At 49.5% G+C, this 27,298-nt stretch overlaps 1 protein-coding gene and 1 long non-coding RNA gene across 2 annotated transcripts; one reads left to right on the forward strand and one right to left on the reverse strand.

Moving 5' to 3' along the window:
* Nucleotides 1-4,752: 4,752 nt before the first annotated feature.
* ZCWPW1 (zinc finger CW-type and PWWP domain containing 1) lies at nucleotides 4,753-27,298 on the forward strand. The gene is made up of 15 exons (XM_087714316.1): nucleotides 4,753-4,962; nucleotides 5,853-5,934; nucleotides 6,563-6,620; nucleotides 10,879-11,030; nucleotides 11,461-11,613; nucleotides 13,056-13,172; nucleotides 14,763-14,883; nucleotides 19,644-19,719; nucleotides 20,208-20,312; nucleotides 21,851-21,934; nucleotides 24,335-24,410; nucleotides 24,516-24,613; nucleotides 24,957-25,023; nucleotides 26,619-26,732; nucleotides 27,084-27,298. The coding sequence occupies exons 1-15, from the start codon at nucleotides 4,753-4,755 to the stop codon at nucleotides 27,254-27,256; spliced, it is 1,686 nt and encodes a 561-aa protein (XP_087570442.1). The 3' UTR covers nucleotides 27,257-27,298.
* LOC106555538 (uncharacterized) lies at nucleotides 23,820-24,580 on the reverse strand. The gene is made up of 2 exons (XR_015696517.1): nucleotides 24,485-24,580; nucleotides 23,820-23,856 (listed from the first exon to the last, which is right to left on the reverse strand). It is a non-coding gene; the product is annotated as an uncharacterized LOC106555538 (long non-coding RNA).

Below are 27,298 nucleotides of genomic sequence, written 5' to 3' on the forward strand. Positions count from 1 at the left end.
ATCTGCATGAAGCCATCGAGTGAGGGGCATGGTGTGATTTCAGACCTCCATACCAGTATGCAGACTTTTTAAAATTTTATTTACCAAATTTATACACCACCACCTATCTCACCTAAGTGACTCTGGGCAGTTTACAATTCAGGCTGTCCTCGGCTTAACAACAGTTTGTTTAATGGCCGTTCGAAGTCAGGGGTGAGGGTGAGAAAAGTTAGAACGGCACTACAAAAAGTGACTTGTGATCGTTTTTTCACAGCTACGGCCTCTGCGGCATTCCTGTGGTCATGTGATCAAAATTCGGATGCTCGGCAACTGGTTCATATTTATGAGAGTTGCAGTGTCCCAGTTTTGCGATGGGATCAATGGGGAAGCCAGGTTCACTTAGCAACCGGGTTACTAACTGCAGCGATTCACTTAACAACACAGAGGCAGGAAGGGTCATAAAATGGGGCCAAACTCACAACAAATGTCCCAACAACAAGAAATGTTTGGGCTCAATTGTAAGTCAAGGACTATCTATAAAAATATACGGTGCTATAAAAAGAAAGATAAAAAGAGAATGAAGAGCAAGATTTAAATGAAGGTGTTAAAAGAAGTGGAGAGAGTGCCCTCAATCCAGGTTGTTGAGAGAGGGAGAAAGAGAGAGAGAGAATTGGCAGAGCCAGGTCTCCAAAGGAGGAGAGGGGGTGTCTCACTTCTGGGGCTAAGATGTTCCGACAACGGCTCCTTATCTGAGTTAAGAAAGGGGGAAGGAAAGTTGAAACTTAAACCTAACAAGAAGGAGCAGCTGCTCTCCAGGATTATGCTATGATCCCTAGAAAGAGCTGATCTGAAATTGAGGGGGGTCCTTCTGGACTCTTAACTCCAAGGGTTTAGAATATCTAAGCCAATCTGACTGTGTAACTCTCTATCCGTCTCTTCAAAAGGAGTCCTAACCTCTGGGGATATTCTCTTTCAAAGGAAATGTTTTAAAAGTCGTCCTTTGAAAGAACGGAATAGAAAACTCTACGTTCCTTTTATATAAAACTCCGCCGCTGTCTGAATCTGATGGCTTTTTGCGTGCTTGTTGCTTAGATGATCCGAATGCCTTCTGGGGCACCAAACTATGGTAACAACCAATAGGGAACTTGCAGTGAATTTAAATTGAATTTATTGCACTTATATGCCGCCCTTTTCCCCCCCGAAGGGGACTCAGGGTGGCTCACAATCCAAGTCAGGGAAGGGGATACAGATAAGGGATAAAAAAAGGGATAAAGGTGTCTTTTTTTTCTGCTGTATCCCCTTCCTCTCTTGTCTAGTTTGTAAGCGAGGCAGGCTTAGGGTGATCTTATTTAAACTAGTGCTAAAGTATTATTTTTTCCCCTTATTCTGACATTGCGAAAGGGCAGCCTCAGTGTGTTAAAATCTATTAGGGTTTATCATCTCCAAGGGACGTTAAGGGGGACAGTGATGGGCAGGAGGAGGACTAGGCATGGTGGTGGCGGTGGTGGTGGACTAGAATAGATGACCCACAAGGTCCCTTCCAATTCTGTTCTTCTGAGGATTGGAAATGGGGACGTGAAATTTAAGGCCATTCTGCTGGATTCGGCTCCTAAAACAACCTTCCCTTTCCTTTTCCAATATGTTCGTCAGTCTGTCTCAGTTCTCCGTTGGTGCAGATGAGACACACTCGGAGGTGCACCACATATGGTGAAGAGACGATGTTTATTAACAGCTTTTGTTGTGTTTCCATATTGCATAATTAAATCTAGATACGGTGTAGTACGCATAGAGTGAAAGAAAGGGAAACCGGGGGGGGGGGGCAATTTCAATTCAATTCAATTCAATTTATTACATTTATATGTTGCCCTTTTCCCCCGAAAGGGGACTCAATTTACCTGTATGTTGAGTTAGTGGGATGGCAGGTTTCTTTAAAAAAAAAAAGTGGCATAAATAATGAGCCCTTGGCCTTTTCTCCCTGTTCCTCCTCTTATTTTTCATAAAACAGACGCAAAGCAAAATCTCCAAGACAGGTGGATGAACGACGACAAGCCAGAGCAGAAAGAACGGTAAGAGGCGATCACTCGGTGCGCAGTTCTTTACGTATTAAAGTAACTATTTTGGGATGGACGGACTGACGGTGTCGCCAGGGGCTCTGGGATGGGCTTTCTCCATTACTTCTGCCAACACACACTTTTGAAGGATTGCATGATTTTTTTGCTATTTCTAAAGCTGTTGTTACTTTTAGGGATTTGTGCATTACACACTTGTTGCCTCGATGCTCCTGGGACAAGCCTTGTGCAGCTTCCCTCCCCATAGTCGTCCAATACAATAGCAACAATAGCAATAGTTAGACTTATATAGCGCTTCATAGGGCTTTCAGCCCTCTCTAAGCGGTTTACAGAGTCAGCATATCGCCCCCAACAACAATCCGGGTCCTCATTTCACCCACCTTGGAAGGATGGAAGGCTGAGTCAACCCTGAGCCTGGTGGGATTTGAACAGCCAAACTGCTGAACTGCAGTCAGCTGAAGTAGCCTGCAGTGCTGCATTTAACCACTGCGCCACCTTGGAGTCCTCGCTTTACAGCCATTCCATACAGTGACCGTTTGAAGTTACAACTGCAGTGAAAAAAGGGACCATTTCTCACACTTAGCCACCATTGCAGCATCCCCGCGGTCACGTGATTGAAATTTGGACAGTTGGCCACTGGCATATACAGCATCCCAGGGTCCCCAACATCCATGGGGAAGCCAAATTCGCTTCACAATGTCACCAGCTTAACATCTGAAGCGATTCACTTAACAATGGTGGCAAGAAAGCTCATAAAATGGGGCAACCTTCACTTAACAACCGTCTTGCTTAGCAACAGGCATGTTGGTCTCAATTGTGGTTGTAAGTTGAAGATTACCTGTATAGTTTTTCTTGCCATTCAAGGGGGATTGATTTTGAGTGTGTGTGTGTGTGTGTGTTTATTCCATCCCTACTTCGGCAGCATTAGGGTGATGCTTGTTTTCATGCCTCTCAGGTCAGTCACCGTGATCTGAATTCGTTCTGTGCTTGTTCTCTAAGGCTGGTCCACGGTCTCTTCCGAGGACCCTCCTTTGCCTTTCTGTGAGATTAGAACAGGGCCTCTGGATCACCTGTTCTGGGATCCCTCTGACCTTGTAGTAGTAAAGATCAGCAAGGATCTTCTTATTCATTGCTGATTACCACCCTCTGCAACAGCCCATGGCCTTGGCAGCTGGCTGGGTGGTTTTTAATTTTAAACACAGGTGCAGCAGCCCTTTCCAGATAAGCACAATCCTCTTCCTAATGCAAAGAGTCCTCAATTTACAATAGCTCACTTAGTGGCCCTTCAAAGTTACAAAGGCACTGAAAAAAAGTTTTTCACGTTTACATGTTTAAAAAAAATAATCACATTCATCATCAGTGTTGCCCCCATTCCCCGTGGCCACGTGATCAAAATTCATATGCTTGGCAACTGATCCACATGTACGACCGCTTCTGTGTCCCGAGGTCCCTTTGGCGACCTTCTGATAAGCGAAGGTAATAGGGAAGCCGGATTCACTTAACGACCGGGTTACTAAGTTACCAACTGCAGCAATTCACTTAACAGCGGTGGCAAGAAAGTCGTAAAGTGGGGCAAAACCCAATTCACAAATGTCTTACTTTATCCATGGAGGTTTTGGGCTCAATTGTGGTCGTAAGTCGAGGGCTACCTGTAGCTAACAGGTGAGGGGGAGCCCTGGCGAGCTCCTTGCCCCTTCACTCACACGCGCTTACCGCTTGCTTGGTGGAGACCCACCAGCCTCTTTCTTCCACACAGTCCCACCCCCAGGAAGAAAGCTCAGCATTGGGTCCTGCTGCTGCGGTGGCCGAATAGGGCCCAACAAATGGATGCTGGGGGGCTTTTCAGAAGGCTCAGTCCAAGAGCCCCAATCCCTCCTCAGAAACAAGGGAGCCTGAAGGGGCATCCAGAATTCACAATCACAATTCATTGGAAAGTCGCAAAGGGAGATCACGTGACAAACACCCCCCCCCCACACACACATACACACACACTGGGACCCTGCAACCATCCTAAGTACGAGTCAGTTGCCGAGCATCTGAATTTTGATCACGTGACCCTGGGGAGGCTGCTACGGTCATAACTATGAAAAACAGCCATGTCACTTTTTTCAGGTCCGTCGTAACTTTGAATAATCACTAAATGAACTGCTGTAAGTCAAGGACTACCTGTATGTATGCCCCCCCCTCGCCTTACCCTGTGGGTGTTCTTGAAGGTAGGGAAAAGGGAAAACAGCTGGTATCTTTTCAATTTCTAGGTCAAAGTCAGAGCATAAAGAATAAAACGTTGGGAATTCTCTTCTTTCAAAAACAGAAAACAAGAGTTGTTCCCAGAATTTCCACTGAAAATGGAAATTTGTCTCTTACTACAGTATCCAAATGAAATAAAAAGAGGAGTCAGGTTATAGATCAAAATAACAGTAACAATATTTAAGCTTGTATAAAGTCATCCCTGGTGGATTGTACTCTGTGTAAGTTAGGATAGAATCAATATTTCTTTCTTTCTTTCTTTCTTTCTTTCTTTCTTTCTTTCTTTCTTTCTTTCTTTCTTTCTTTCTTTCTTTCTTTCTTTCTTTCTCTCTTTCTCTCTCTTTCTCTCCCTCTCTTTCTTCATTCACACATTCATTCATTCCTGTCTTACTGCATTTGCATTATTCGTACGCGACTAATGAAGATGTGGCTTCTTCTCATTCCAGAATTCAACAAAATGTCCAGAAAGGTCTTTGCTGCTCCTGTAGGGAAGTCCTACCGTACACCCTTTGGAAAAGGTGAATTGGAGCTTCACGGCAAACCAGAAGACGGAGTTACCATCAAATCCACGAATGCATCACCAGTGCAAAGTAAAAGACAGAAAGGGAGCATGCCTAACGTAGAAAAGAAATCTGAGGGCAAGAAGAATTTGGAAAGGATTGAGAATGTAGGTGGGATAATAATAGACTTCGTTTCCTTGAGTGAGAGTTTCAGAGCAGGAAAAATTGGAGTCCTGGAGATAACCAGCTTCTCCTTGAAAAATTAGGAAGGACAATTAATATTTCAATTTTCTTTTTTCTCGTGTGTGTGTGTGTAAGCTCTTAGTTGGAAAATCACAGGACAGTTTACAAAGGCAAAACAGTGTAGAATTATACAACGTAAAATCACAGAACGCAACACAAAGGATTGATACTAAAATTCCTGACATTCGTTTTTTAAAAATTCTCTCTCTCTTTTTGGTACAACCTATATTGTGATTGTAAATTAGCTACTTTTATCTGTGGATGCTCTCTGGAGCATCTCAGAAATGTTTCCTAGATGTTTTCTTTTCTCATAGATGAAGAGTGTACAGTCAATAGAAACTTTCCCTTTACTGAAGTTAAATCACTTTAATATATTTAGATATTTCCGTCCCTCCTTTTTGTGGGGAAGGAACGGGATAGAAATTCTTCTATAAAATATTCCGTACTTTCTAGATCAAAAGCAAAGACTATTGAGGCCGCTTTAAAGGACGAGCAAATATATTTGATATAAGTCTAGGATCATGCAAGCTAAACTCCAGGGCATCTGGAAGCCATGAGCTGGGGAGGCTTGTTTAAAAAATGTCAAGGCCAAAGACCGGTACTTTTAATTGTGTTGAAAAACTTAACAAGGCAATTCCAGAACGAGGACACACCAGATAAGTGCCTGAGTGTATTTTAGATCCGAGCTAAAAATCGGGGTGGGGTGGGGGTGGGGGAATAACCCCCCCCCCACTCCGGTGCTAGCTAGCCAGTTTTTATAGTTACCATATGCGATGCAGCTGCTTCCACCCATCTCTTTTCATCTTTTTCATAGGAAAAGGGGTGTCTCACCGATGCACAATTTGAAGAGATTGTCCAAAGTGTACTCCGAAAGAAATCTCCCCAAGAAAGCACAGGTACGTTGAATCTGTGGTCACATGATCAAAACTCGGACGCTTGGAAACTGATTCAATATTTATGACGGCCTTCTGCCTGCAATGTCAATAGGGAACCAATAGCAACAGCAGTTAGACTTATATACCGCTTCATAGGGCTTTCAGCCCTCTCTAAGCGGTTTACAGAGTCAGAATATATTGCCCCCACAGTCTGGGTCCTCATTTCACCCACCTCGGAAGGATGGAAGGCTGAGTCAACCCTGAGCCGGTGAGATTAGAACCGCTGAGAACCAGATTCACTTAAAAAAAACCTGTAACTCAACAACTGTAGTGATTCACTGAACAACTGTGACGAGAAAAAGTCATAAAACGGGGCAAAACTCGTTTAACAATGGTCTCAGCCACAGAAATTTTGGGCACAATTGTAGTTGTAAGTCGAGAACTATCTGTACTGCACTTATATGCTTTTTAGTAGTGAGAAGCATTGTAAAAGCCCAATAAATAGCAGTAACTAAAAACAAAGCAGTCACTAAGCTTAATAATAAGCCTTCAAATCAAACAAATTCCGCCTTTCCCCGTTTAAACTTATTTTTCATCTTTGAAACTTGGCTCCTGGAGCTTCACACAGATGTTTCCTTGTCATTCCTAGAGAAGCTTCGGGAGAGGCTTGTTCCGGCACAGACTGCTGAAGGTCGGCATTCGAGAAGGTGAGCAACGCAACATCACTTTTAATAAGCCAAGTGGAATTCCCTGCCTGGACGGAAGCCTCCGCTTCCTGTCCCTTCATGCCCGTTGTGGTTTTCTTGGCAACAAAGCCGAGATTGTTCCACCGGCTTCTTTCTGGGGATTTTATTTCCCCCAGCCCATCCTACGGCCCCCCCAGAACTTCCTTGTGGTCTCGCATCCAAGTACAGTAACAACCAGCCCTCCGCAGCTTTCCAAGATCAGCCAAGGTCGACTACAGTCCTGCCATCTGCTGTAGAACTGATTTTGGAATATATTATTTCGACTCAAAACAAAACAACCCATTCCTTTTCCTCAAACATTCTGCTGCTTCTGAGCTCTTGTCATTTAACGGCTGCAGAATGTAACGAAAGCATTAAATTAGCAGAATCAAGCAGAACGGCAGCAGAACCAAAGTGATGGGCCTTTTCTTGTCCTCCCAAAGCCCCAGAAACGTTGGTATCAACATCACCTCCTTTTAAGAACCACACAATCCCTTGCCGGGTGGAGTCTGGGCAACTGAATGAAGCTAGCCGAGTGTTTACTGGCCGGATGCCCTTCCTGTCGCCAGGGCAGAGTTTTGTTCAGCAGATATACATTCTCATGGTGTCGAGAGAGAGTGAAATATCTGCCTCTACCTAGGATCAAACTCACAGCCTCCTGATTGTGAGGCGAGAGCTCCCCCTCTAGGCCACCGCGCCACTCAAATGTTGCTATGAGAATAAGGAAACAGAAAACGTGGTGCCATCTGCACCGAACGCTCCAGTAACATGCAAAAGGCACCGAATTTCACACAGTATAAAAAGAGATTGGGCAGGGGGTTGGCCTAGAAGACCTCCAAGGTCCCTTCCAACTCTCCTCTCTTCCGTCTCAGAAGCTGATCATTTGACCAAGAGTGGTTTAAAAGGGCAGAAAACGGTCTCCTTTGGCAGAGGGGAGAAAAACGAAGGAAGCAGAAATGAAATTGGGGTAGAAAGGCTGAGTTCCACCCTGAGTCCGTTATTCCGGCATAATCATAATCACAGGCCACCTCAGGCATTTTCACACGAGCCTTTCTCAACTCGTAGTCAAGCCACGGGGACATCCCCCCATCAAGTGTTTTCACGCAAGGAGAGAAAGAACGTGGTTTTTTTTTTTTTTCATTTTTCCACCTTATTTGAGGCATTTGTGACTGTCTTTCAGAGAGGGGCAAAATTTGGAAGGAAACTCTAAATTTTGTATTTTTTTTTCACTCACTCTTACAAAGGAGAAGAAGCTTCAACTCTGAGGAAACCCCAACAGCCTCCCTGACCTCTAGCTCAGTGGACCCAACCTTTGGTGCACCAGGGGACCGGTTCCGTGGAGAGAGGTTTTTCTGTGGACCAAACATGAGGTTTTGGGTGCTGCCTGCATCCCTCCGATGGGGCTTTGCTTGTTTGCGTGACTCGGTTCCTGGCATGCAGCGGACTGGTCCTGGTCCTGGTCCTGGTCCACGGACCGGGATGGTGGTGGTGGTTGGTGACCCCTGACCTCTAGGTCAGTGTTTCTCAATCTTGGCCACTTGAAGATGTCTGGACTTCAATTCCCAGAATTCCCAAGCAGTGGTTAGGACAGTGTTTCTCAACCTTGTCAACTTGAAGATGTCTGGACTTCAATTCCCAGAATTCCCCAGCAGTGGTTAGGACAGTGTTTCTCAACCTTGTCAACTTGAAGATGTCTGGACTTCAATTCCCAGAATTCCCCAGCAGTGGTTAGGACAGTGTTTCTCAACCTTGTCCACTTGAAGATGTCCGGACTTCAACTCCCAGAATTCCCCAGCAGTGGTTAGGACAGTGTTTCTCAACCTTGTCCACTTGAAGATGTCCGGACTTCAACTCCCAGAATTCCCCAGCAGTGGTTAGGACAGTGTTTCTCAACCTTGTCCACTTGAAGATGTCCGGACTTCAACTCCCAGAATTCCCCAGCCAGCGAATGCTGGCTGGGGAATTCTAGGAGTTGAAGTCCGGACATCTTCAAGTTGCCAAGGTTGAGAAACACTGCTCTAGGTAGCACTTAGGAAAGCAACACAGTGGCGTGGGGATGAGTGCGCATCCTCTTGTGGCCCGACAGTGGCGCCCAAGTACACACAATGGAGGTGGCAGACTTGAGCGGCTGATGGTTGCAGCCTGGAGGATGGGAAAGAAATTAGGATCAGAACCGGCAGTTGCTGTTTCTTAGTTTCGAATGGGAAAATGTTCTTAACCTTTGCTCCGCATGTAATTAACCTCAGTTGGGATTATTGCAGGTAACTTTCATTTCATAAAACAAGATTGAAAATGCTGGTAACCAAGTCTGGGGAATCTTTCAATTCAGAATAGAGTTGGAAGGGAACCTTGGAGGTCTTCTAGCCCAACCCCTGCTCAAGCAGGAGACCGTATATCATTTCAGACAAAGGGTCTCCTTAAAAACCTCCAGTGCTGGAGCACCCACAACTTCTGGAGGGAAGCCGTCCCACTGGTTAATTGCTCTGACTGTCAGAAAATTCCCCCTTGATTCCACGTTGCTTCTCTCCTTGTTTCTTGTCTTATCCTCTGGTGCTTTGGGGAAGAGGTTGACCCCCTCTTCCTAGGTCTGGGATCCCCCCAACATGTTGGACTAGTAAAATGCGGTTGGACAATTTAAAAAAAAAATTGCATTTACTGAATTCCCACCTTCTCCAATGGTCGATACCTCTTGTGCCCCCTTATTTCTTTATTTTGCATGGTGTAACAGAACGCTACGTTACTGCATAAAAACTCACAATAGCAGCATGTAAAATGTGTATCAAAACATAAAACATCAGTGCAGTGAACCATTTCAAAAGCCGACAGCCCGAGTGATGAAAAAAATTAAATGAAGTATGAGCAGTTACTGGGGTAGCCAAACCTAGGACTGGCTATCTAGATTGTTTAGCCATTGGGCAGCACTGCCCTCAAGATGGTGTATTTCATGCAAGGATCCAGGGAGCTTTTGTGCTGGTATCATTAAAACTTCCAGACTAAAGAAAATAATGAAGGAGACATCGAAGACTTTATGGTTTGGCATGCTCAGGTATTGTCCTAACCTATTGTGTGAACCTGGCCATCAACCTAAACCATAATGTAGTTATTTATTTCATGTGGCATATTAAGTGACCCCCTTCTCTCTCCCATAGACTTTTTTTTCTAAAGAAGTCAACCTGACTTCAGAAACATGCATTTCCTTTGTTCCCCAAGCGTGTAGCCATCCTCTGGATCAGACAGAATCAAAGGATCACTCCTTCGCTCCAAATGAGGGGAATGTCAGGGGAACCTGTACGTTCAGAGCAGCTTTTATTGAGAAGTGGATCAGAAAAATGGAGGATTGTCCCCTTTGCTTAGTTATTATATTCATATATCCATCTTTCTTCCCGATGCCGAGGTTGACCTGCCACAGCCCTCCTTCCTCCAGTCACCCTCAGTAATAATGTCACGAGGGAGGCTAAGGGATGGACAAAAGTCATCCAGGCAGTCATCCTGGGAAAACTGTCCCTGGCTGTAATCCCCAGTTTGGCCTCGACATCATTCTGCCTCTCTTAAGTGCACGATAATGTTGACGATGTCATCCGCTCAGCCGTGTCCGACTCTTGGCGATTCTCTGGCCCCGAGGGGTCTCTTCACCTCTCCCCATCTTCTGCTGCTCCTTTGAGTCTTTCCATGCTCTGCTTGGGGTCAGCTTTGATGGTGTCCAGCCACCGGGTTCTTTGGCGGCCTGGTTTCCTTTTACCAAGGTGGCGCAGTGGTTAAATGCAAAGAGCCAAGGTGGCGCAGTGGTTAAATGCAGCACTGCAGGCTACTGCTAGATCAGCAGGTCAGCGGTTCAAATCTCACCGGCTCAGGGTTGACTCAGCCTTCCATCCTTCCGAGGTGGGTGAAATGAGGACCCGGATTGTTGTTGGGGGCGATATGCTGACTCTGTAAACCGCTTAGAGAGACCTGAAAGGCCTATGAAGCGGTATATAAGTCTACTGCTATTGCTATTGCTATTGCTACCGCTCCCTCTTCCCAACCTAACTGTTTTCTCCAGTGAATTCCCCCGCACGACATGGGCAAGACGCAGTTTCATGATTTCCCGGGACATGCCTGGTGTTACTGGCCCCAGGACATGCTTGTTAGTCACCTCGCAAGTGAGACGGGTCCTAACTTTCTTATCTCCACAGCAGCCAGGTGTAGCTTTTTTTCAGCCTTTTGCAAGAAGGGGGGGATTCACCGCCTGTGGTTTTCTCAGGGAGACATCGGCGGAGGCCTTTCTACCTGCGGAGAGGAGTGACCGGCGGGAGAAAACCAAAGTGGCGCTTTCAGAAGTGGGGCAGAAAGAACAGCAGATCAAAGCGAAGAAGCAGAGCAAATCTGGCGCCAATCAGGGTGGAAAAAAGCTGAGTAGGTTTCATGAAAACACAAAGCAAAACACGCAGGGTGACAGACTTCTGCTGGCAGGGAAAAGGGGCCGTGTGAGTGCGGCTTTGTGGGCCAGAGTTTTGTGGCCGTGGATGGAAGTCTGGCCAGGGAAAGAGAGCAGAGAGACCGGGGGGGGGGGGGGGGGCAAAATCGACATCTACGTTATTTCCAGGGCTTCAAAACAAGGCTCCCCGTTTCCTCTTCCAGTCCAACAGGGCTCTTATTGCTCTCTCACATCACTCTTCTGAGAGAGGGAGGGAGGGAGAGAGAGAGAGAATGAGAGAGAGAGAGAGAGAGAGAGAGAGAATGAGAGAGAGAGAGAGAGAGAGAGAGAGAATGAGAGAGAGAGAGAGAGAGGGAAAACACACACACACACAAGGCAAAATACGTGTTTTTCTTTGTCTCCTGGCAGATGAGAAAGCGGCAGCAAACAATGCAGGGTGTAAGGAAAGCCGGAAAGGAGAGCCCAAGAAAGCAGCTGAAGGCGACGCCCAAGACGTCACTGACCCAGAGGAAGCGCCAGAAGAGGAGGAGGAGGAGGATGGAGGAAGTGGCAGCAGCGGCCGTGAGCTGAACTCTGCCTCTGTTCCAGGAGGACTTCGGGGAGGGGGGAGGGGTGGGCAAAGGGGAAGGGGTTGGGCAGATGCCACCAGTGACGCCTGGTAGCCAGGCTGGGTTTCAGCTCTGTAGAGCAGTGTTTCCCAACCTTAGCAACTTGAAGATGTCCGGACTTCAACTCCCAGAATTCCCCAGCCAGCGAATGCTGGCTGGGGAATTCTGGGAGTTGAAGTCCGGACATCTTCAGATTGCCAAGGTTGGGAAACACTGCTGTAGAGAACGGGAGGGAGTTCCAGGGGTGCCTGTTGCTGGAGTAGATCCAGACACCTGCGATCCCAGGGAGAGAGTCGATTCCTGGGTGGCTCCACAAACTGAACTCACTGAGCCACGGTTTCCAGGAGGGACTGGATTCAAACCGGTCCGTCGCTCATTAACAGAAATTCTTGCTCTGCCTGACCTCTTGGGCTGGGTCCTTGGTGGTTTAGTAGCCTTCCTGTCCTCTGTTGCAAACACTTGGTTTGAAAAGTACGCCCAATAAATAAGCCCATAGATGGGGCAGAGGGATTCCGGGGGGTGGGTGGGTTCCTGCACCCTCAGTAAGTTAGCTGGAGGGTCAGCCCACCACCTCCTAAGGTGTCCTCTGTGCTTGAGGTTGCCCGTATTGGAGGCTGGCTTGAAGGTGCTCTGGAGGTCCTGGGGAATACAAACAGTGGCAGCATAGAAAGGACCATGGCATAATTTAATTAAAGAAGCTGGAAGGAAAGGAAAAGAGGGAGGGAGAGAAGGAAGGGAGGGAGGAAGAAAGGAAAGGAGAAAAGGAAGGGAGGGAGGGAGGAAGAAAGGGAAAGAAGGAGGGAGGGAGGGAGAGGAAGGTGGGCATGAAAGGAGTGGAGGGAACTGGAGTAAAAGTAGAACCACAAAGGAGAGAAACTATAACTTCTCTTTGAAAAGAGAGAAGACAATTACAGTAATTAATGCCTCCACAGAAGGAATGAAAGTGGAAAGAAGAGAAAGCTGCTCAGAAAGAGTGAAAGTTATTATCTTGTCAGAGAGAGGAGGGTGGGGAGCCTGAGTAATAGGAAGCATAAAAAGGAGGCCTCGCATAGGATAATTATGTGACAGAACCTCCAACTGAGAAAAAAAATAGATGCATATAAATAAAGCAACCTACAAAGATGAGGAAGAGGAAGAGGGCAGGTGATGCTTACAGAGAGAGGGGAAAAAAATAGGGTTGCAGGTGGTGAAAGAGAGCCCAGGGATGAGGACCATCTCATCTGACCTCCTGCCCCGGGGCAGGAATCTTCTTATTGCAACATCCCTGACAGGTGGCCGCCCAGCCCCAATTCCAGCAAAGGGGAGTTTTTCTTCCCGGGGTTGAACAGCTGCCTGGCACATCCATTTCTTTTCGGATTATGGCCGACCCGTTTCCTGACCCTCTTCTGGCCCTAGGCTGCTGTACCGCTTGGGTCCAGTGTTCTTACCCCAGCTGTGAGAAGTGGCGGCGGCTCAGCAGCAATGTGGATCCGTCAGCCCTGCCCGAGGACTGGTCCTGCAGCCAGAATCCAGGTAGAGGAGGAGAAATGACAAGCCTCTGGGTGGGGCTGGGGGACCAAGAGGGGCTCGGGGGGGGCTGGGGGGGGAGGCTTCCTTTCTTTCAACTAAGCGAAAACCTTTTTTTTTCGGCTGAGTATCTCTGATCGTGGACAATAATAGCAATAGCAATATAGCAGTAGACTTATATACCGCTTCATAGGCCTTTCAGGCCTCTCTAAGCGGTTTACAGAGAGTCAGCATATTGCCCCCAACAATCTGGGTCCTCATTTTACCCACCTCGGAAGGATGGAAGGCTGAGTCAACCCTGAGCCGGTGAGATTTGAACCGCTGACCTGCTGATCTAGCAGTAGCCTGCAGTGCTGTATTTAACCACTGCGCCACAAGCGGGAAACTCTCCTCCAGAGGTTGTGGGTGGAGGTTTTCAAGAAGAGATCGGACAACCATTTGTCCAGAATGGTTTAGGGCTGTGATGGTGAACCTTTGTGCCAGAGGTGGCATGCGGAGCCCTCTCTGTGGGAATGCATGCCAGTCTTCAGGTGTGCCGGAGCGCCAGAGACCAGCTGGCTGGTGTGCATGCATGTGCTGGCCCCCTGGTCTTCGGTTTTTCGGCGTGCACATGTGCGCTGGCCAGTTGATTTTCATGCGTGCTGGAGTGCCGGAAACCCACACCGGCAAGCTGGTCTTCGGGTTTCCGGTGCACCAGCGCGCGCGCACACGCACGCATTCTGGTTTGGGTACTCGGTGCTGAAAAGGTTCGCCATCCCTGGTACAGGGTCTCCTTCTTGAGCAGGGGGTTGGACTAGAAGACCTCCAAGGCCCTTTTCAAGTCCGTTCGTCTGCTCTTCCGAGCCCCCCAGGGACGAGGCACATGGCTGGCTGTCCTGATTCAGTCCCCAGTAATCTTGTTTCAGAAGATTTGAAGCTTGCAAACCTCGCAGAGGGGGCCGAAGGGCATCTAGCATGTTGACTCTTCTTAAATAAGGGTAAGGCCCGGAGAGAGACGTCATTCCGGGGCTTTGGCTGAATCTGGGAGAAAAGAGCCTCTTCATTGCTCTCCAGGCAGCCCAGGGCGGCTGACCACAACCCAGAGCTCTGACTGAGGAGGATTCAAGACAGGAGGAAGGGGAGAGAAATGAGCTAAGGAGGGATTTTCTGACAGTAAGAACCATCAATGACAGTAAGAACCATCAATCAGTGGGAGGACTTCAGATGTTATTGTGGGTTAAGCTCAAGAGGTTGGACAACCGTTTGTTTGAAGTGGTCGAGGGTCTCCTGCGTCAGCAGGGAGTTGGACTAGAAGACCTCCAAGGTCCCTTCCGACTCTGTTCATCTGTTAACTCCAGGCTGAAAGAGAAATGCCCATACATTTGCCCAACGTTCAGCTGGCCTTGCTGGCTACGGCTGGACTGGGTTAGAACTGGGATGAGAGACCACCAGGAAATCCCAGGGCTGTAGGTCCAGGCCGGGGAAGAAAAGCAGGACAGGAAGAGGCCACATGGCTGCCAGAGAAACTGCCCCGATGTGTCCCTGGGATCCCTCCTGGCAGCGGAGCTGAGCATAAGGGAGTCCTTTGATCAGGCTCAATTTCATTTCCCCTTGCAGACCTTCAGTACAACAGCTGCAGTGTCCCCGAGGAGACCTGGTCGGGCGCCGAAGACGAAGTGGTCTATGCCGTCTATTTCCCAGGGACCATCGTGTGGGCCAAGCAATACGGATACCCCTGGTAGGCAGAAACATCCACCCGTCTCCCCCCTCCAACACCAACTGAGTTCTGACATGCTAACCGTCATTATTTAGACTGAATAGCAGAATAGCAGAGGTGGAAGGGACCTTGGAGGTCTTCTAGTCCAACCCCCCCAGGGACTCTCAAGGCAGGAGACCTTCATTCCATCCTGGTCAAATGTCTGTCCAGTCTCTTCTTGAAAACCTCCAGTGTTGGATGGAGGCAAGTTGTTCCAATTGGTTCCCCCTGTTAGGAAACTTCTCCTTAGTCCCAAGTTGCTTCTCTCCTTGATTAGTTTCCATCCGTTGCGTCTTCTCCTGCCTTCAGGCGGTTTGGGTAATAATTTGAGGCCCCCCTCTTCTTTGGGGCAGCCCCTCAAATATCGGAAGATTGCTACCCTGTCCCCCCCCCTAGCCCTTCTTTTCACTAGCCGTGCCCGATTCCTAAATACAGGAGAAGTAATTCCAAAGACCAAGTCCAGAAAGGAAGGATGCACATGGCAATGTGGACTTTTATAAATTAAGGCATGTACATGTACCTCTTGGTCATGTGAGGGCACAAACGCTGCACCCAGAGGGGCTTCCCTGTTCTAGGTTATTGGGAGGGGGGGGGTTAGACAGAGCACAGGATACCCCTCCGGCTGCTTGTTCCAAGGCACATCCAGCTGGGGTTTTTCCCACTTTCATTGTGCCACCGCTGTGGCACAACTCACGCTCCAAGCCACCCTCTTGGTGCTCTTGGTCCCTCAACCATCTTGGTGCGTGGTGTGTTTTCTGTGACAAATATTTCAAGGGAATTGTGGTTTCTCCACAGTGCTGAATGCCAGCCTCTTGCCTTGTCTTTTCTACCGGTGTGTGTGTGTGGCAGGGGGGGATCCTGCCTGGGGAAAGCCTTCGGTAAGCAATGGAGGTTTATTTTGGCATCCTCCGGATGGATTATGAAATTGACCAGGCTCCCTGACAACAGTGGGTTGAGGAATTGACTACGGCAGTGTTTCTCAACCTTGGCGACTTTAAGTCCTGTGGACTTCAACTCCCAGAATTCCCCAGCCAGCTATGCTGGCTGGGGGAATTCTGGGAGTTTGAAGTCCACAGGACTTAAAGTCACCAAGGTTGAGAAACACTGGACTAGGGAATAGGCAGAGCACCAAGGTACTGTCAGGGTAGGGTGGAGGAAAGGCCCCTGAATTAGCAAGGAGAGAGAATGTGTTTCTTTTCTCCGCATCAAATCTACAGGCATGGAGAAATTATGGCCCTAATCTCAGGAAGTTTTACACTTACGAGTTTGAAATCAGCAGCCACTGGAACCTACAGCCCCTTCCTCTCTCTCTTTTCCCCTCCCATTTGGTTGCCGTGTGTGGTGTGTGAGTGTGTGTGTGCACGCTGCACCACCGTTGTGAAAAGTCTCTCCGCTTCTTCCTTTTTTTTTTAAAAAAGGCCGCCTGACCTTGAATTTTCCCAAAACTCCCACCTGTCTCGGCCCCTCCTCCTGCGGGGCCTGTTCAACAGCCCGTCCCTTTCTTGAGACGGAGAGGCCCAGCGGCCACGTTCCCTTGCAGTGACCTTGGCCAATGCAGCAGCTGCGGCTCTTCTGGCGGGGGCTAGCCAGAAATGGGGCTCCTGGGGCCCCCTAGAAAGGGGGGGGAGCGGCCTAGAGACGCTCCTCCTCCGCTTTCCCTTGCAAAGCTCTGTCTCATGTATCTGAATTGCACGAAAGAGCTTCTGTGTTTCCCTGACGTGTCTTTTGGAGCAAAAATCCATATAAGACTCTGGTTCATGTTCATGTTCATGGCTCTGATTTTTAAGTCCCTAACGCTAAGGGCAAAGCTCTTCAGGGCAGGACTGGCTCCTCTAGTGGCATTTAACCACTGAGCCAAGGTGGCGCAGTGGTTAAAAGCAGCACTGCAGGCTACTGCTAGATCAGCAGGTCAGCGGTTCAAATCTCACCGGCTCAGGGTTGACTCAGCCTTCCATCCTTCCGAGGTGGGTAAAATGAGGACCCAGATTGTTGGGGGCAATATGCTGACTCTCTGTAAACTGCTTAGAGAGGCCTGAAAGGCCTATGAAGCGGTATATAAGTCCACTGCTATTGCTATTGCTATTGCATCGGTTAAACCTTCTGGAAATTCAAAATTATAATGGCCACTCCCACCTTCAGATTCCAGGACTGCTGGCTTTGCTCCCCTGCAATTTTCTCAGAGATGAACCCCCCCACACACACACACCTATTTAGTAAAGTTGCATTCCCCCCCCCCCCCGGAAAGTTCTTTCCTGTGGCAATGGCTCCTGGTCCAAGAACAGGTAGTCCTCAACTTACGACCACCACCGAACCCAACATTTCTATCAATAGCAATAGCAATAGCAATAGCAATAGCAGTAGACTTATATACCGCTTCATAGGCCTTTCAGGCCTCTCTAAGCGGTTTACAGAGAGTCAGCATATTGCCCCCAACAATCTGGGTCCTCATTTTACCCACCTCGGAAGGATGGAAGGCTGAGTCAACCCTGAGCCAGTGAGATTTGAACCGCTGACCTGCTGATCTAGCAGTAGCCTGCAGTGCTGCATTTAACCACTGCGCCACCTTGGCTCTATCGTTAAACAGAGCAGTTTTTCAGTGAGTTTGTCCCCTCTTACGACTTTTCTTGCCACAGTTCTTAGTTCACAGTTCTTAGTTCACAGTTCAAGGAGCTGAGGTTAAATGCAGCGCTGCAGGCTACTTCAGCTGACTGCTAGTTTAGCAGTTCGGCGGTTCAAATCTCACCGGCTCAAGGTTGACTCAGCCTTCCATCCTTCCGAGGTGGGTGAAATGAGGACCCGGATTGTTGTTGGGGGCGATATGCTGACTCTGTAAACCGCTTAGAGAGGGCTGTAAAAGCACTATGAAGCGGTATATAAGTCTAACTGCTCTTGCTATTGCTAAATTGCTATTGCAGTTGTTCAGTCATAACGCGGCTGTTAGGTGAGTCCAGCTTCCCCATTGGCTTTGCTTGTTGGACGGTGACAAGAGGGAATCAGGTGTCTCTGGGGCTTTGCCACTGGGCATGTCTAGTCCTAAAGAAGAGAAGAACTAGGGGGGACGTGGTAGCACCTTCCAGTATTTGAGGGGCTGCCCCAAAGAAGAAGGGGGGCTCCGCCTATTCTCCAAAGCACCAGAGGGCAGGAAATAGAAGCAACGGTTGGGGAGAAGCAACCTAGAACTGAGAAGGGATTTCCTGCCAAGGAGGACAATTAACCAGTGAGACAGAAGTTGCCTCCAGAAGTTGGGGTTGCTGTCATCACTGGAGATTTTTAAGAAGAGACCGGGCAGCCATTAGCCTGCAATTGTCTCCTGCTTGAGCGGGGGGTTGGACTAGAAGACCTCTTAAGGCCCCTTCCAACTCCCGTTATTCTATCATAAATACGATTCAGTTCCCAATCGTCTTGGTTTTGATCACATGACCACGGAGATGCTGCAATGGTCAGAAGTGTGGGGGGAAAAAAACATCATAAGTCGCTTTCTTCAATGCCATTGTAACTCTGAACAGTCACTAAACGAACTGTTGTAAGTCGAGGACTACGTTATTTTTCTTGAACCAGCTGAAGGTGATGATGTGGCGTTGAGCTCTCCTCTTCCTCCTCCTCCCTCCTCCTTCCCCATCCTGTGGGGCAAGTAGGGGGAGCCGGATTCCCCCAGAGCTTCCGAAGCAGAGGGGGTTTCCACCTGGCTCCCCCCCCCATGGCTCCAGCGGGGAAGAGACGGGGATGTCCAGTGCTGCCGCAAAGGTGTGATTGTGGTGCACCGCAAAAAGCGACTGGCGTATGAAACTGTGGTTTGAAGAAATGTCTCCCAGAGTCTTTGGGGCTCGTGCAACGTACTTGACTCGCTGGCTGGATTTAATCCGTTTCCTGCCTTCGTGGACTAGATCAAACTTGACAAACAGGCTGGATTTGCACAACAGCCCCAGCAACCACAACAGAAACCAAGGTAGCCAAGGGGAACACTGAGGCTTTGCCGGTTGGAGAACCGCAGCTGCTGGCGGAGCCGGTTGAGTGTTTTGTATCAACACCGCCTGCATTCGACCTTCTCTTTAAAAAGTTGATGGAATGACAGCTCTGAATCAAGACTTCGGTTCTTCTTGATCCTTACAGGCAGACCTCGACTTGCCACCACCGTTCTTCCCCCCAAATTTCTGTTGGAAAGCGAGGCACTTAAGTGAATTTTGCCCCATTTCCCAAACGTTCTTGCCACAAGGGTTAAGCGAATCGCTGCAGTTGTTAAGTGGGTAACACGGTTGCTAAGTGAATCTGGCTTCCCCCCGTTAATTTTGCTGCTCAGAAAAGGGGATCATGTGACCCCCCCCAGGACATAACATGACTCAGAATATTTGACCATGGGGATGCTACAACCGTCATTAAGCGTAAAATCACTTTTTTCAGGGCCGCTGTAACTTTGAGCGGTCCCTAAATGAACTGTTATAAGTCGAGGACCACCTGCCGTAAGCTTTGCTGCGTGTAACGCAGTTATCTGCCTGGTGCAGAAGCCAGCCTGACGTTCTCTGTCGCCCTCTCCTCTAAGAAGGGAGCCAGTTTTTGCAGGCAAATTATGACTTCATGTGAAATTTCCACCCTGGTGCTTTCGAGATTTTCCAGACAAAGAAGGGAAAACGTTTTTCTTTTGTTAGAGAGAGAAAAAAAAAATGAATTTAATTAATGAACTAAAACTTGACCGGGGATCCTCACAGCTCAATGTTTTCTGCTCTCCTTCCTGCCTCTGTTCTTAGGTGGCCAGGAATCATAGAAGCCGACCCCGACATTGGAGAGTACTTCCTGTTTTCTTCCCAGGCAGACTCACTTCCTGTTAAGTATTGTATTTGCACCCGTGCCGTGTTTCTCTGTACACACATATGCCCCACCACACATGTGGTCACACATGACAATCGGGGCCCCGCAGGAGAAGAGTTCTGTCTAGTGGGGATTCCTTGGAAAAGGTGGGTGGGTGCCGCAAGCCCAGCTGCAAACAGCTAAGGGTGAATGAATAAAAAATGGAAGGCAGCCAGAGGCCAATGAAATGGCCCCAAAGGCAAATGGAGGAGTGGGTGCCAGGCAAGTGCCCCCTTTCCAAAAGGAGATTCGCGTTTCCCCCCCCACAGCGGGGACAGGCAAGCAGTGTCTGGGCAGGGGAACTGGGCAATTAGACTCGTTCTTATTCCATTATTTTCGTTGCAAAGATCATTTTATCTTCGCTCCAGTCAAGGACACACACACACCCCTTCCTCGTGCTCCCGTTCTGGGACAGGCAGCCTCTCCCCAAAATGGCCACTGACCCTCCTCTCCTTCCGGTTTAGTCCAAGTACCACGTGACCTTCTTTGGCCACTCCGTGACCCGCGCTTGGATCTCTGCCTCCCTGCTGAAGAACTACGGGGAGCCACCGGCGGAAGGAAATGCCGTGGTAAGAGGGGCTTTGCTTGAGGGGTTCTTTGCGAAGCAAGCCACTAAACCCGAGGCTTTTGTCATATGTGTGCGTGTGGCATCGCAACCCACGTACAGAAGTGACAGAGCTGGCGCCTCTCCCTGAGCCTCCCCAGCAGGTGACTCCCTGCACGGATCTGTAGCTGGTTGCAAAGAATTGTGGTCCGTGACTCCAAACTTTGCAACTGTAAAAATTTGTGGGCTGCACGGCTGGCTGAAGAATTCTGGGCGCTGAAGCCCACACGTTGCCACGTTTGGAGACCCCCTGCCCTGTTTTGATGAAAACACTTGGCGTATTTTGATTCCTTGGTCTGTAAGGCCACTTCCACCTCCTGGGCCCTCCTTTCTAATCCCTTACGGCTGTACTTTGTGGGCAGCCACGACCGCTGACTTATTCCGACCCAGCACACCAAGAGTTCCCCCCAGGTTTCCCTCTGTGAACGGTAACTCTGGGTGGGCTGCCAGGGCACCGTCTCAAGGGAGACCACTCCCTTGAATGTCTTTCCGGCCCTTTAAGTCACATGACTTCCTTTATTTAACTCAATGAGTTGAGAGTCTGTCCTGGTACAAAACAGCCCCCCCCCCCTTCTCTCTCTCTGCCCAGAGTGATTGACAAGAAACTCTCTGGAGCTTTTATAAAAGGAGAAGGGGTAGGCTTCACACACACACACACCCCGAGTTTGCAAGAGGGTGGGGAACGAGCAAATTGGGTGCTTCGTTATATTAATCCTGGCAGGCAGGCACTCTACAGGTAGTCCTTGACTTACGACCACAAGTGAGCCCCAGATTTCTGTTGTTAAAGTTAGTTTTGCTCCATTTTATGACCTTTCTTGCCACAGCCGTTAAGTGAATCGCTGCAGCTGGCAAGTCAGTAGCACGGTGGTTAAGTGAACCTGGCTTCCTCGTTGACTTTGCTTGTCAAAAGGTGGCAGGAGGGGACCCTGCAACCGTCATAAATACGAGTCAATTGCCAAACATCTTAATTTTGATCAGGTGACCACAATGGTCGTAAGTATGAAAAACCTTTTTTCAGTCCTGGCGTAACTTCAAATCATGACTAAACAAATGGTTATAAATTGAGGACTACTTGTATGAACTGGGGCCCACTCCTTCACCCACCCACCCACCCACCCATTCTTCTCTCAAGAGTGTCCTTTTTAACACAACAGTCGCAACAGCCACAACATTTCTCCCTAAGGTAAACTCAGCTTTTCCCCAGCTGTGTGGGAAAAAAGGGGAGAGCCCAAAGGAAACCAGGCCGGCTTCTGTCCCCATCCTTCCCTCTTCCTTTCCTTCCAGGCCACCTCATTTCCAGGGGGGTGGGCTGGGGGGGCTGAGAACCAAACAGGGGACAGAAGGGAAGCCCCCCAGGAAAGGATGAAGAAGGCTTAGCATCCTCCCTGGGGGGCCAGCCGTAATAATTCCTTCCTGCCAAAACGGTCCCTTTGGCCTCCCGGAAGGAGCTGCGTCGCCAGTTCCTCCCCAAATCGCAGCCCTGATGCCAACCTTCCCTTCCAGGCCAAGCTCAGGAGCCGAAGCGAGAAGCAGAACCTCAAAGCGGCTCTGGAAATGGCCAAGGAAGCAGAGGAAATCAGCATCCAGGTGGGATGGGACTCCGGGTAAAAAGGTTGCCTTCACCGGAGCAATTCTCACCACCCCCGCCCCGGAATAACCGTCCTCATCATATATATTCTCACGCTTTTCTTCAGGATCCAGACCAGGAGGAGTCCCCAAGTTATGGCCACTTGAAGCCTTGTGGACTTCGATTCCCTTTAACTGGAGAATTCTAGGAGTTGAAGTCCACAGTGGCCATCCGTCATCTAGATCAGTGTTTCTCAACCTTGGCGACTTTCAGTCCTGTGGACTTCAACTCCCAGAATTCCCCCAGCCTATGCTGGCTGGGGGATTCTGGGAGTTGAAGTCCACAGGACTGAAAGTTGCCAAGGTTGAGAAACACTGATCTAGATGCCGAACTGCCATTACAATCCACTGTATTCTAGTTGTCCCAGGCCTGATTTGTGGCAGTTTGGTTTTTAGGGACCCAGAATGTTAGAGCTGCACCCACAAACTTTGGCGACCTCTTTCCCCCACCCCCCGTCGTTGTCTTTGTCTCCTCTCCCCCTGCTCCCCCCACTCCTTTCCCCAACATTGTCCAAGAAAAGGCAGAAGATGCGTCATCTCTTCCTCACCTTTTCAGGGGAGAGTAAAACTATTCAGGCTGGGTTATGATGACAGAATAGGAAAAGAGGGGGGCAGCCTCAATGGGACAGACAGCCTCCCGTGACCCCAATGAGACCCCCCCCCCTCCTGTGTGCTGCAGCCCTGTGATTTGACAGAGGTTTTTCTGGTGACAGACAGGGAGAGTCACAAAGGCGGGGGGAAAAAACAATCCACCATCTGATTTGTCCATATGCCATATAGTATATATACCTTATCAGAAGAGCACAATCCACAGTGAGTCAGAGCAGGCACAGTAAAAGCCGCAGAGCAATTTTCCAGGTGTGTGTGTGTGTGTGTGTGAGTGTGAAATTTGACCCCACCTCTTAAAGAGATGGAGAGGTTTTTAAACTCAGCACTGAGAAAAGGCCCCTTGGTTAAAACACCTGCTGGCTTCCCCTCATCCAGGCTTTCTGTTTGGGGCTGCCTGTTAAAATAATCCCGCCTTCCTTTTTTTAAAAACCACCCATTTCTGCTTCCTTCATTATGGCTATGATGGCTGCCTGGCTAGAGTGGAGAGAAGGCCATCTGCAAAATTCCATCCATTGGTTTATATTTCCTATTTCTAAGCCGTGCATTGAATTGAGGGGGTGCAGCAAGTAAAATGCGGTTGAACCGCCTTGTTCCAAATAAAACCCAGAAGAGATCTTTCATTTTCTCATCTGAATCCTCCCATTCGGTATACGGCAGTCAGCCTTGCAGGGCAAGCTGCTCATATTTTAAATAGGTCGGTGATTAAGGCTTCTGCCTCACGTGGCTCTGGGGGAGGAGGGGAGGAGCAAGGGCTACCATTTCCCTCAGGGTAGGAGGATTGTGAGGATGATGACAAAAGGAAGCTTTACTTGTTGGGACAGTCACTATATATCTTTCTAACACCATCAAAAGGTTACGTCCGCCTATCTCGGGTCCTTGGGAAAGGCGGCAGGGTGGACAAAAACGCCAGCTCAGCCTCCAGCAAACCCTGCAATCCATCAAAATAATATATTACATTTATACGCTGCCTGACTTGCACTGACCCCCTTTTCTCTCCCACAAACATGTGTTTGAAATCATGTATCCCACCTTTATTAACTTCATTAAGTAACCCCAGGCGACCTCCTGCGTGTTTCAAACAAGAAGGCAAACGTTGAGTATTTTAAAACGAAACCTACTTGTTTCTCTTACTTGGGCTCAGCCAGGGAGGAAGGATGGGTGGGTTCAGAAGCAGATCAGGCTCTTGAGGAGGAAGGGATCTGCCTCGGCTAGCTGCTCCAGGGGTTTTTTTCCCCCCCCCCACCTCTGTGACTTTGTAGAGACTGGGCTGCCATCTGTCAAAAATGGTGTAGGGTCTGCTAGGGCAGAGGGTTAGACTAGATCAGTGTTTTTCAACCTTGGCAACTTGAAGATGTCTGGACTTCAATTCCCAGAATTCCCCAGCAGTGGTTAGGACAGTGTTTCTCAACCTTGTCAACTTGAAGATGTCTGGACTTCAATTCCCAGAATTCCCCAGCAGTGGTTAGGACAGTGTTTCTCAACCTTGTCAACTTGAAGATGTCTGGACTTCAATTCCCAGAATTCCCCAGCAGTGGTTAGGACAGTGTTTCTCGACCTTGTCAACTTGAAGATGTCTGGACTTCAACTCCCAGAATTCCCCAGCCAGCGAATGCTGGCTGGGGAATTCTGGGAGTTGAAGTCCAGACATCTTCAAGTTGACAAGGTTGAAAAACACTGGACTAGATGACCCGCAAAGGTCAACCGTGTCTTCACTCTTATTAGCTTATCGATATCGTTCCCTTTGCCCTCTAGGAGAGAATAAGGAGATTTGGGTTCCACAGCCGATTCAAGCACAAAGAATCTCCCAAAGGAGGCAACATCCTGAAAGGTAACGTTGGGAGTGCCACATGGGACACCGGAAATTCACAAAGCAGGCTCCCTCCCTCCTTTGAGGGTACTCACCACCTGTTCGTGGTTCTTTCTGGTACCGTAGAGCAGAATAATGCGGCCTCCAGGCCTCCGGTCAAAGGGACTCCAGGAACGAAGGCTGGGAATAAGAACACCACAACCTCCGGCAAGGATCCAGGAAAGGTGAGCCAAGAGGAAGGCAGGTTTAAGGCGGGCAACGTGACGGCAGCCCAGCCCTGCGGGAGGCTGAGGAGGGCACAAACACTCAGTGTTGTGAAAGCCCCAACACTGGAAGTCTTTAAGAAGAGGCTGGGTATCCATTTGTCTGAAACGGTATAGGGTTTCCTGCCTAGGCAAGGGGGTTGGACTAGAAGACCTCCAAGGCCCCTTCCAACTCGGCTCTTGTATTGTATTACTCCTCCTTTTGCACCCATTTGCCCTTCTCGGCTGCCTGCTGACTGGATCTTTGGGAGGCCAAACTGCTCTCGGCTCTCCAGCAAGCAAAACCCTCTTCTTCCTCTTCCAGCTCCTTCGTGAAATATCAGGAGTGAAGCCCAATGCAAGTATCAAGAAGACCCTCGGTGTTACGAAAGGTAGATGTTTTATTCTCCCTCCCCTTTTCTGCCCCTGAAGCCAAAGACGCTCTGCAGCTTTCGGTTCTTCCTGGGGGTCAAAACGCCTGGAGGTCAACCAAGGGGGGTTCACAGGATGTCCAGGCTCTTCTTAAAAACCTCCAGTGATGGGGAACCCCCAAGTTCTGGAGGCAGCTTCTGTCCCACCGGTTAATGGTTCTCGCTGCTGGGAAACGTCTCCTTGATTTTTGTGAGAGCCAACGGAACAGACGTTGCCTCCAGAGGTTATGGGGGGCTTAATCACTGGAGGCTTCCAAGAAGAGCCTGGTCTGTCAGAAATGGTGTAGGGTCTCCTGCTTGGGCGGGGGGTTGCACTAGATGACCTCCAAGGTTCCTTCCAACTCTCCATCTGCATCTAATTCAAGGTTGCTTCTTTTCTCAATAATATAATTCTTTCTTGGCCAAGTGTGATTGGACACACAAGGCATTTGTCCTCAGCGCATAAGCTCTCGGTGTACCTCAAAAACACACCCATGGCTTCCTTTCCTGCCCTCTGGTGCTTTGGAGAATAGGCTGACACCCCACCCACTACTTCCTTTGGGGCAGAAGCCCCACAAATACTGGAAAGCTGCTATCATGTCTCCCCGAGTCCTTCTTTCCTCCGGACCGGCCAAACCCAATTCCTGCCAGCGTCCTCCGTGCCTCGGGCTGGCTGGGTTGGCCCAGGATGAGCTGTGTGCACGGAAAGAGAGTCTGGGTCGGGGCAGAGGTGGAGAAGGGCAGAGGGGTCGACTGGGGAGACTTTGGGGGCAGCCGTTCTGGGCCTTGGCCTGTGTCCCCCGATGCCTTTGGGCCTTTGTGTATTTGATACACTCCCTCGGCCTCTCATCTACCCCCGACTTCGGCTGACAAAGTAAAAACAACCCCACCCAGATTAAAAACACTATAAAAAGTTGCTCCTGGAGGGAGAAAGAGGCAAAATATAAATAAATAAAATAAAAACGGCAGCCAGGAGGAGATGTAAAAAAATGTTCTCCCACATTTCCTGCCTCGGTTGGTAAGAAAGTCACAGCGTTGGCCCTTCGGGGGATCCCCGCTGTCCTGGCAGTTTCCTAGACTTGAAGGTGGTCTTGGACCAAGCCAGTCCCCACAAGCTAGGAAGCCCCCTCCCCTTGGGGGAGGAGCCACCCCTGCCCACCACCAGCCCCTGGGCAGCCTTTCCCCGAAGGACCTCCTGACCTCCTGGCTCTGGTGAGGCCCTGCCCTCCTTCGGCCTCCCTGCTGCTGGGAAACCCTTGGCAGAAGAGGAGACTCGGATGCGGGAGGAACATAGACTCCTAGGCCTGGAAGGGGCTTTGGAGGTCTTCTAGTCCAACCCCCTGCCCAGGACAGGAGATCCTGTGTAACGTTCCTTTCTTTGGGCTTGAGGAGATGGATACACGGGGTCACAGAAAGAATAACAGGACAGAATAAGGGAGTTGGCTGGGACCCCAGAGGCTCTCTAGTCCGACTCCCTCGCCCAAGCAGGAGACCCGATACCATTCTGGACTTCATTTTCATTTCATTTCATTTCTTTGGATCCCTGTCCTCGTGTGTGTGTGTGTATTTTGTTACAGGGGACACAAAACTTGAGTCAGGAGGACTTGAAAATGCTTCCCCTGCGTTGAAGAAGAGCCGGCCAGAGAGAACTGCCCCCAAAGCTGCAGGAAAACAGGAGAGTAGTCAGAAAGGTGAGAGAGAGAGAGGAAGAGAGAGGGAGAGAGAGAGAGAGAGAGAGAGAGAGAGAGAGGGAGGGAGAGAGAGAGAGAGAGAGAGAGAGAGGAAGAGAGAGAGGATGGGGTGAGTGAGTGAGTGAATGAATATGCATTTGCTGTGTGCGCCTGTAAGACCGGAGTTTCGGTGGCAGCAGCAGGAGTTTTAGCAAGGGAGGCTCTTCTGATCCAGCGCAGGGCCTGCCTGGGGGTGGAGGGTGGGGGGCTGTTATGAGGTCACCCTGAAGCTCAGAGAAACCGGGGCTCAGCCCCCCCACCCCCGTTCCCCCCCTCCTCCTCCTAATTGGCTCCTCTCTTCCTCCTGCCAAGGCTCCAAGAGACCCTTCGCCCTGCCGCCCTGCCAGCCGCCTCAGGCCAGGCACCCCCTACGCCCCTCTGGGCCCGCCAGCAGCCCTGCCGACTTCGCCCGCTCTCCTCCTCCGCCCAGCCAGAAAGGCCGCTCCAACAGGCCGGGGGGCTCCCCGGGGCCCAGAGGCATCTGACCACTGGAGGGAAAGGCGCAGCTGGGGAGCCGTGGGGAACCC

This window comes from Thamnophis sirtalis, unplaced genomic scaffold, assembly GCF_051295495.1.
Source record: "Thamnophis sirtalis isolate CommonGarterSnake01/CBP01778 unplaced genomic scaffold, rThaSir2_p1.2 scaffold_4, whole genome shotgun sequence".
NCBI lineage: Eukaryota > Metazoa > Chordata > Lepidosauria > Squamata > Natricidae > Thamnophis > Thamnophis sirtalis.

Bases quoted from the DNA above. Each gene is read 5' to 3' on its own strand.
- ZCWPW1 (XM_087714316.1), top strand. From the start codon at position 4,753: ATGTCCAGAAAGGTCTTTGCTGCTCCTGTAGGGAAGTCCTACCGTACA. The intron at 13,173-14,762 runs GTAGAGGAGGAG...TTCCCCTTGCAG, and splicing joins GTCCTGCAGCCAGAATCCAG to ACCTTCAGTACAACAGCTGC. The intron at 24,614-24,956 runs GTGAGCCAAGAG...TTCCTCTTCCAG, and splicing joins CCGGCAAGGATCCAGGAAAG to CTCCTTCGTGAAATATCAGG.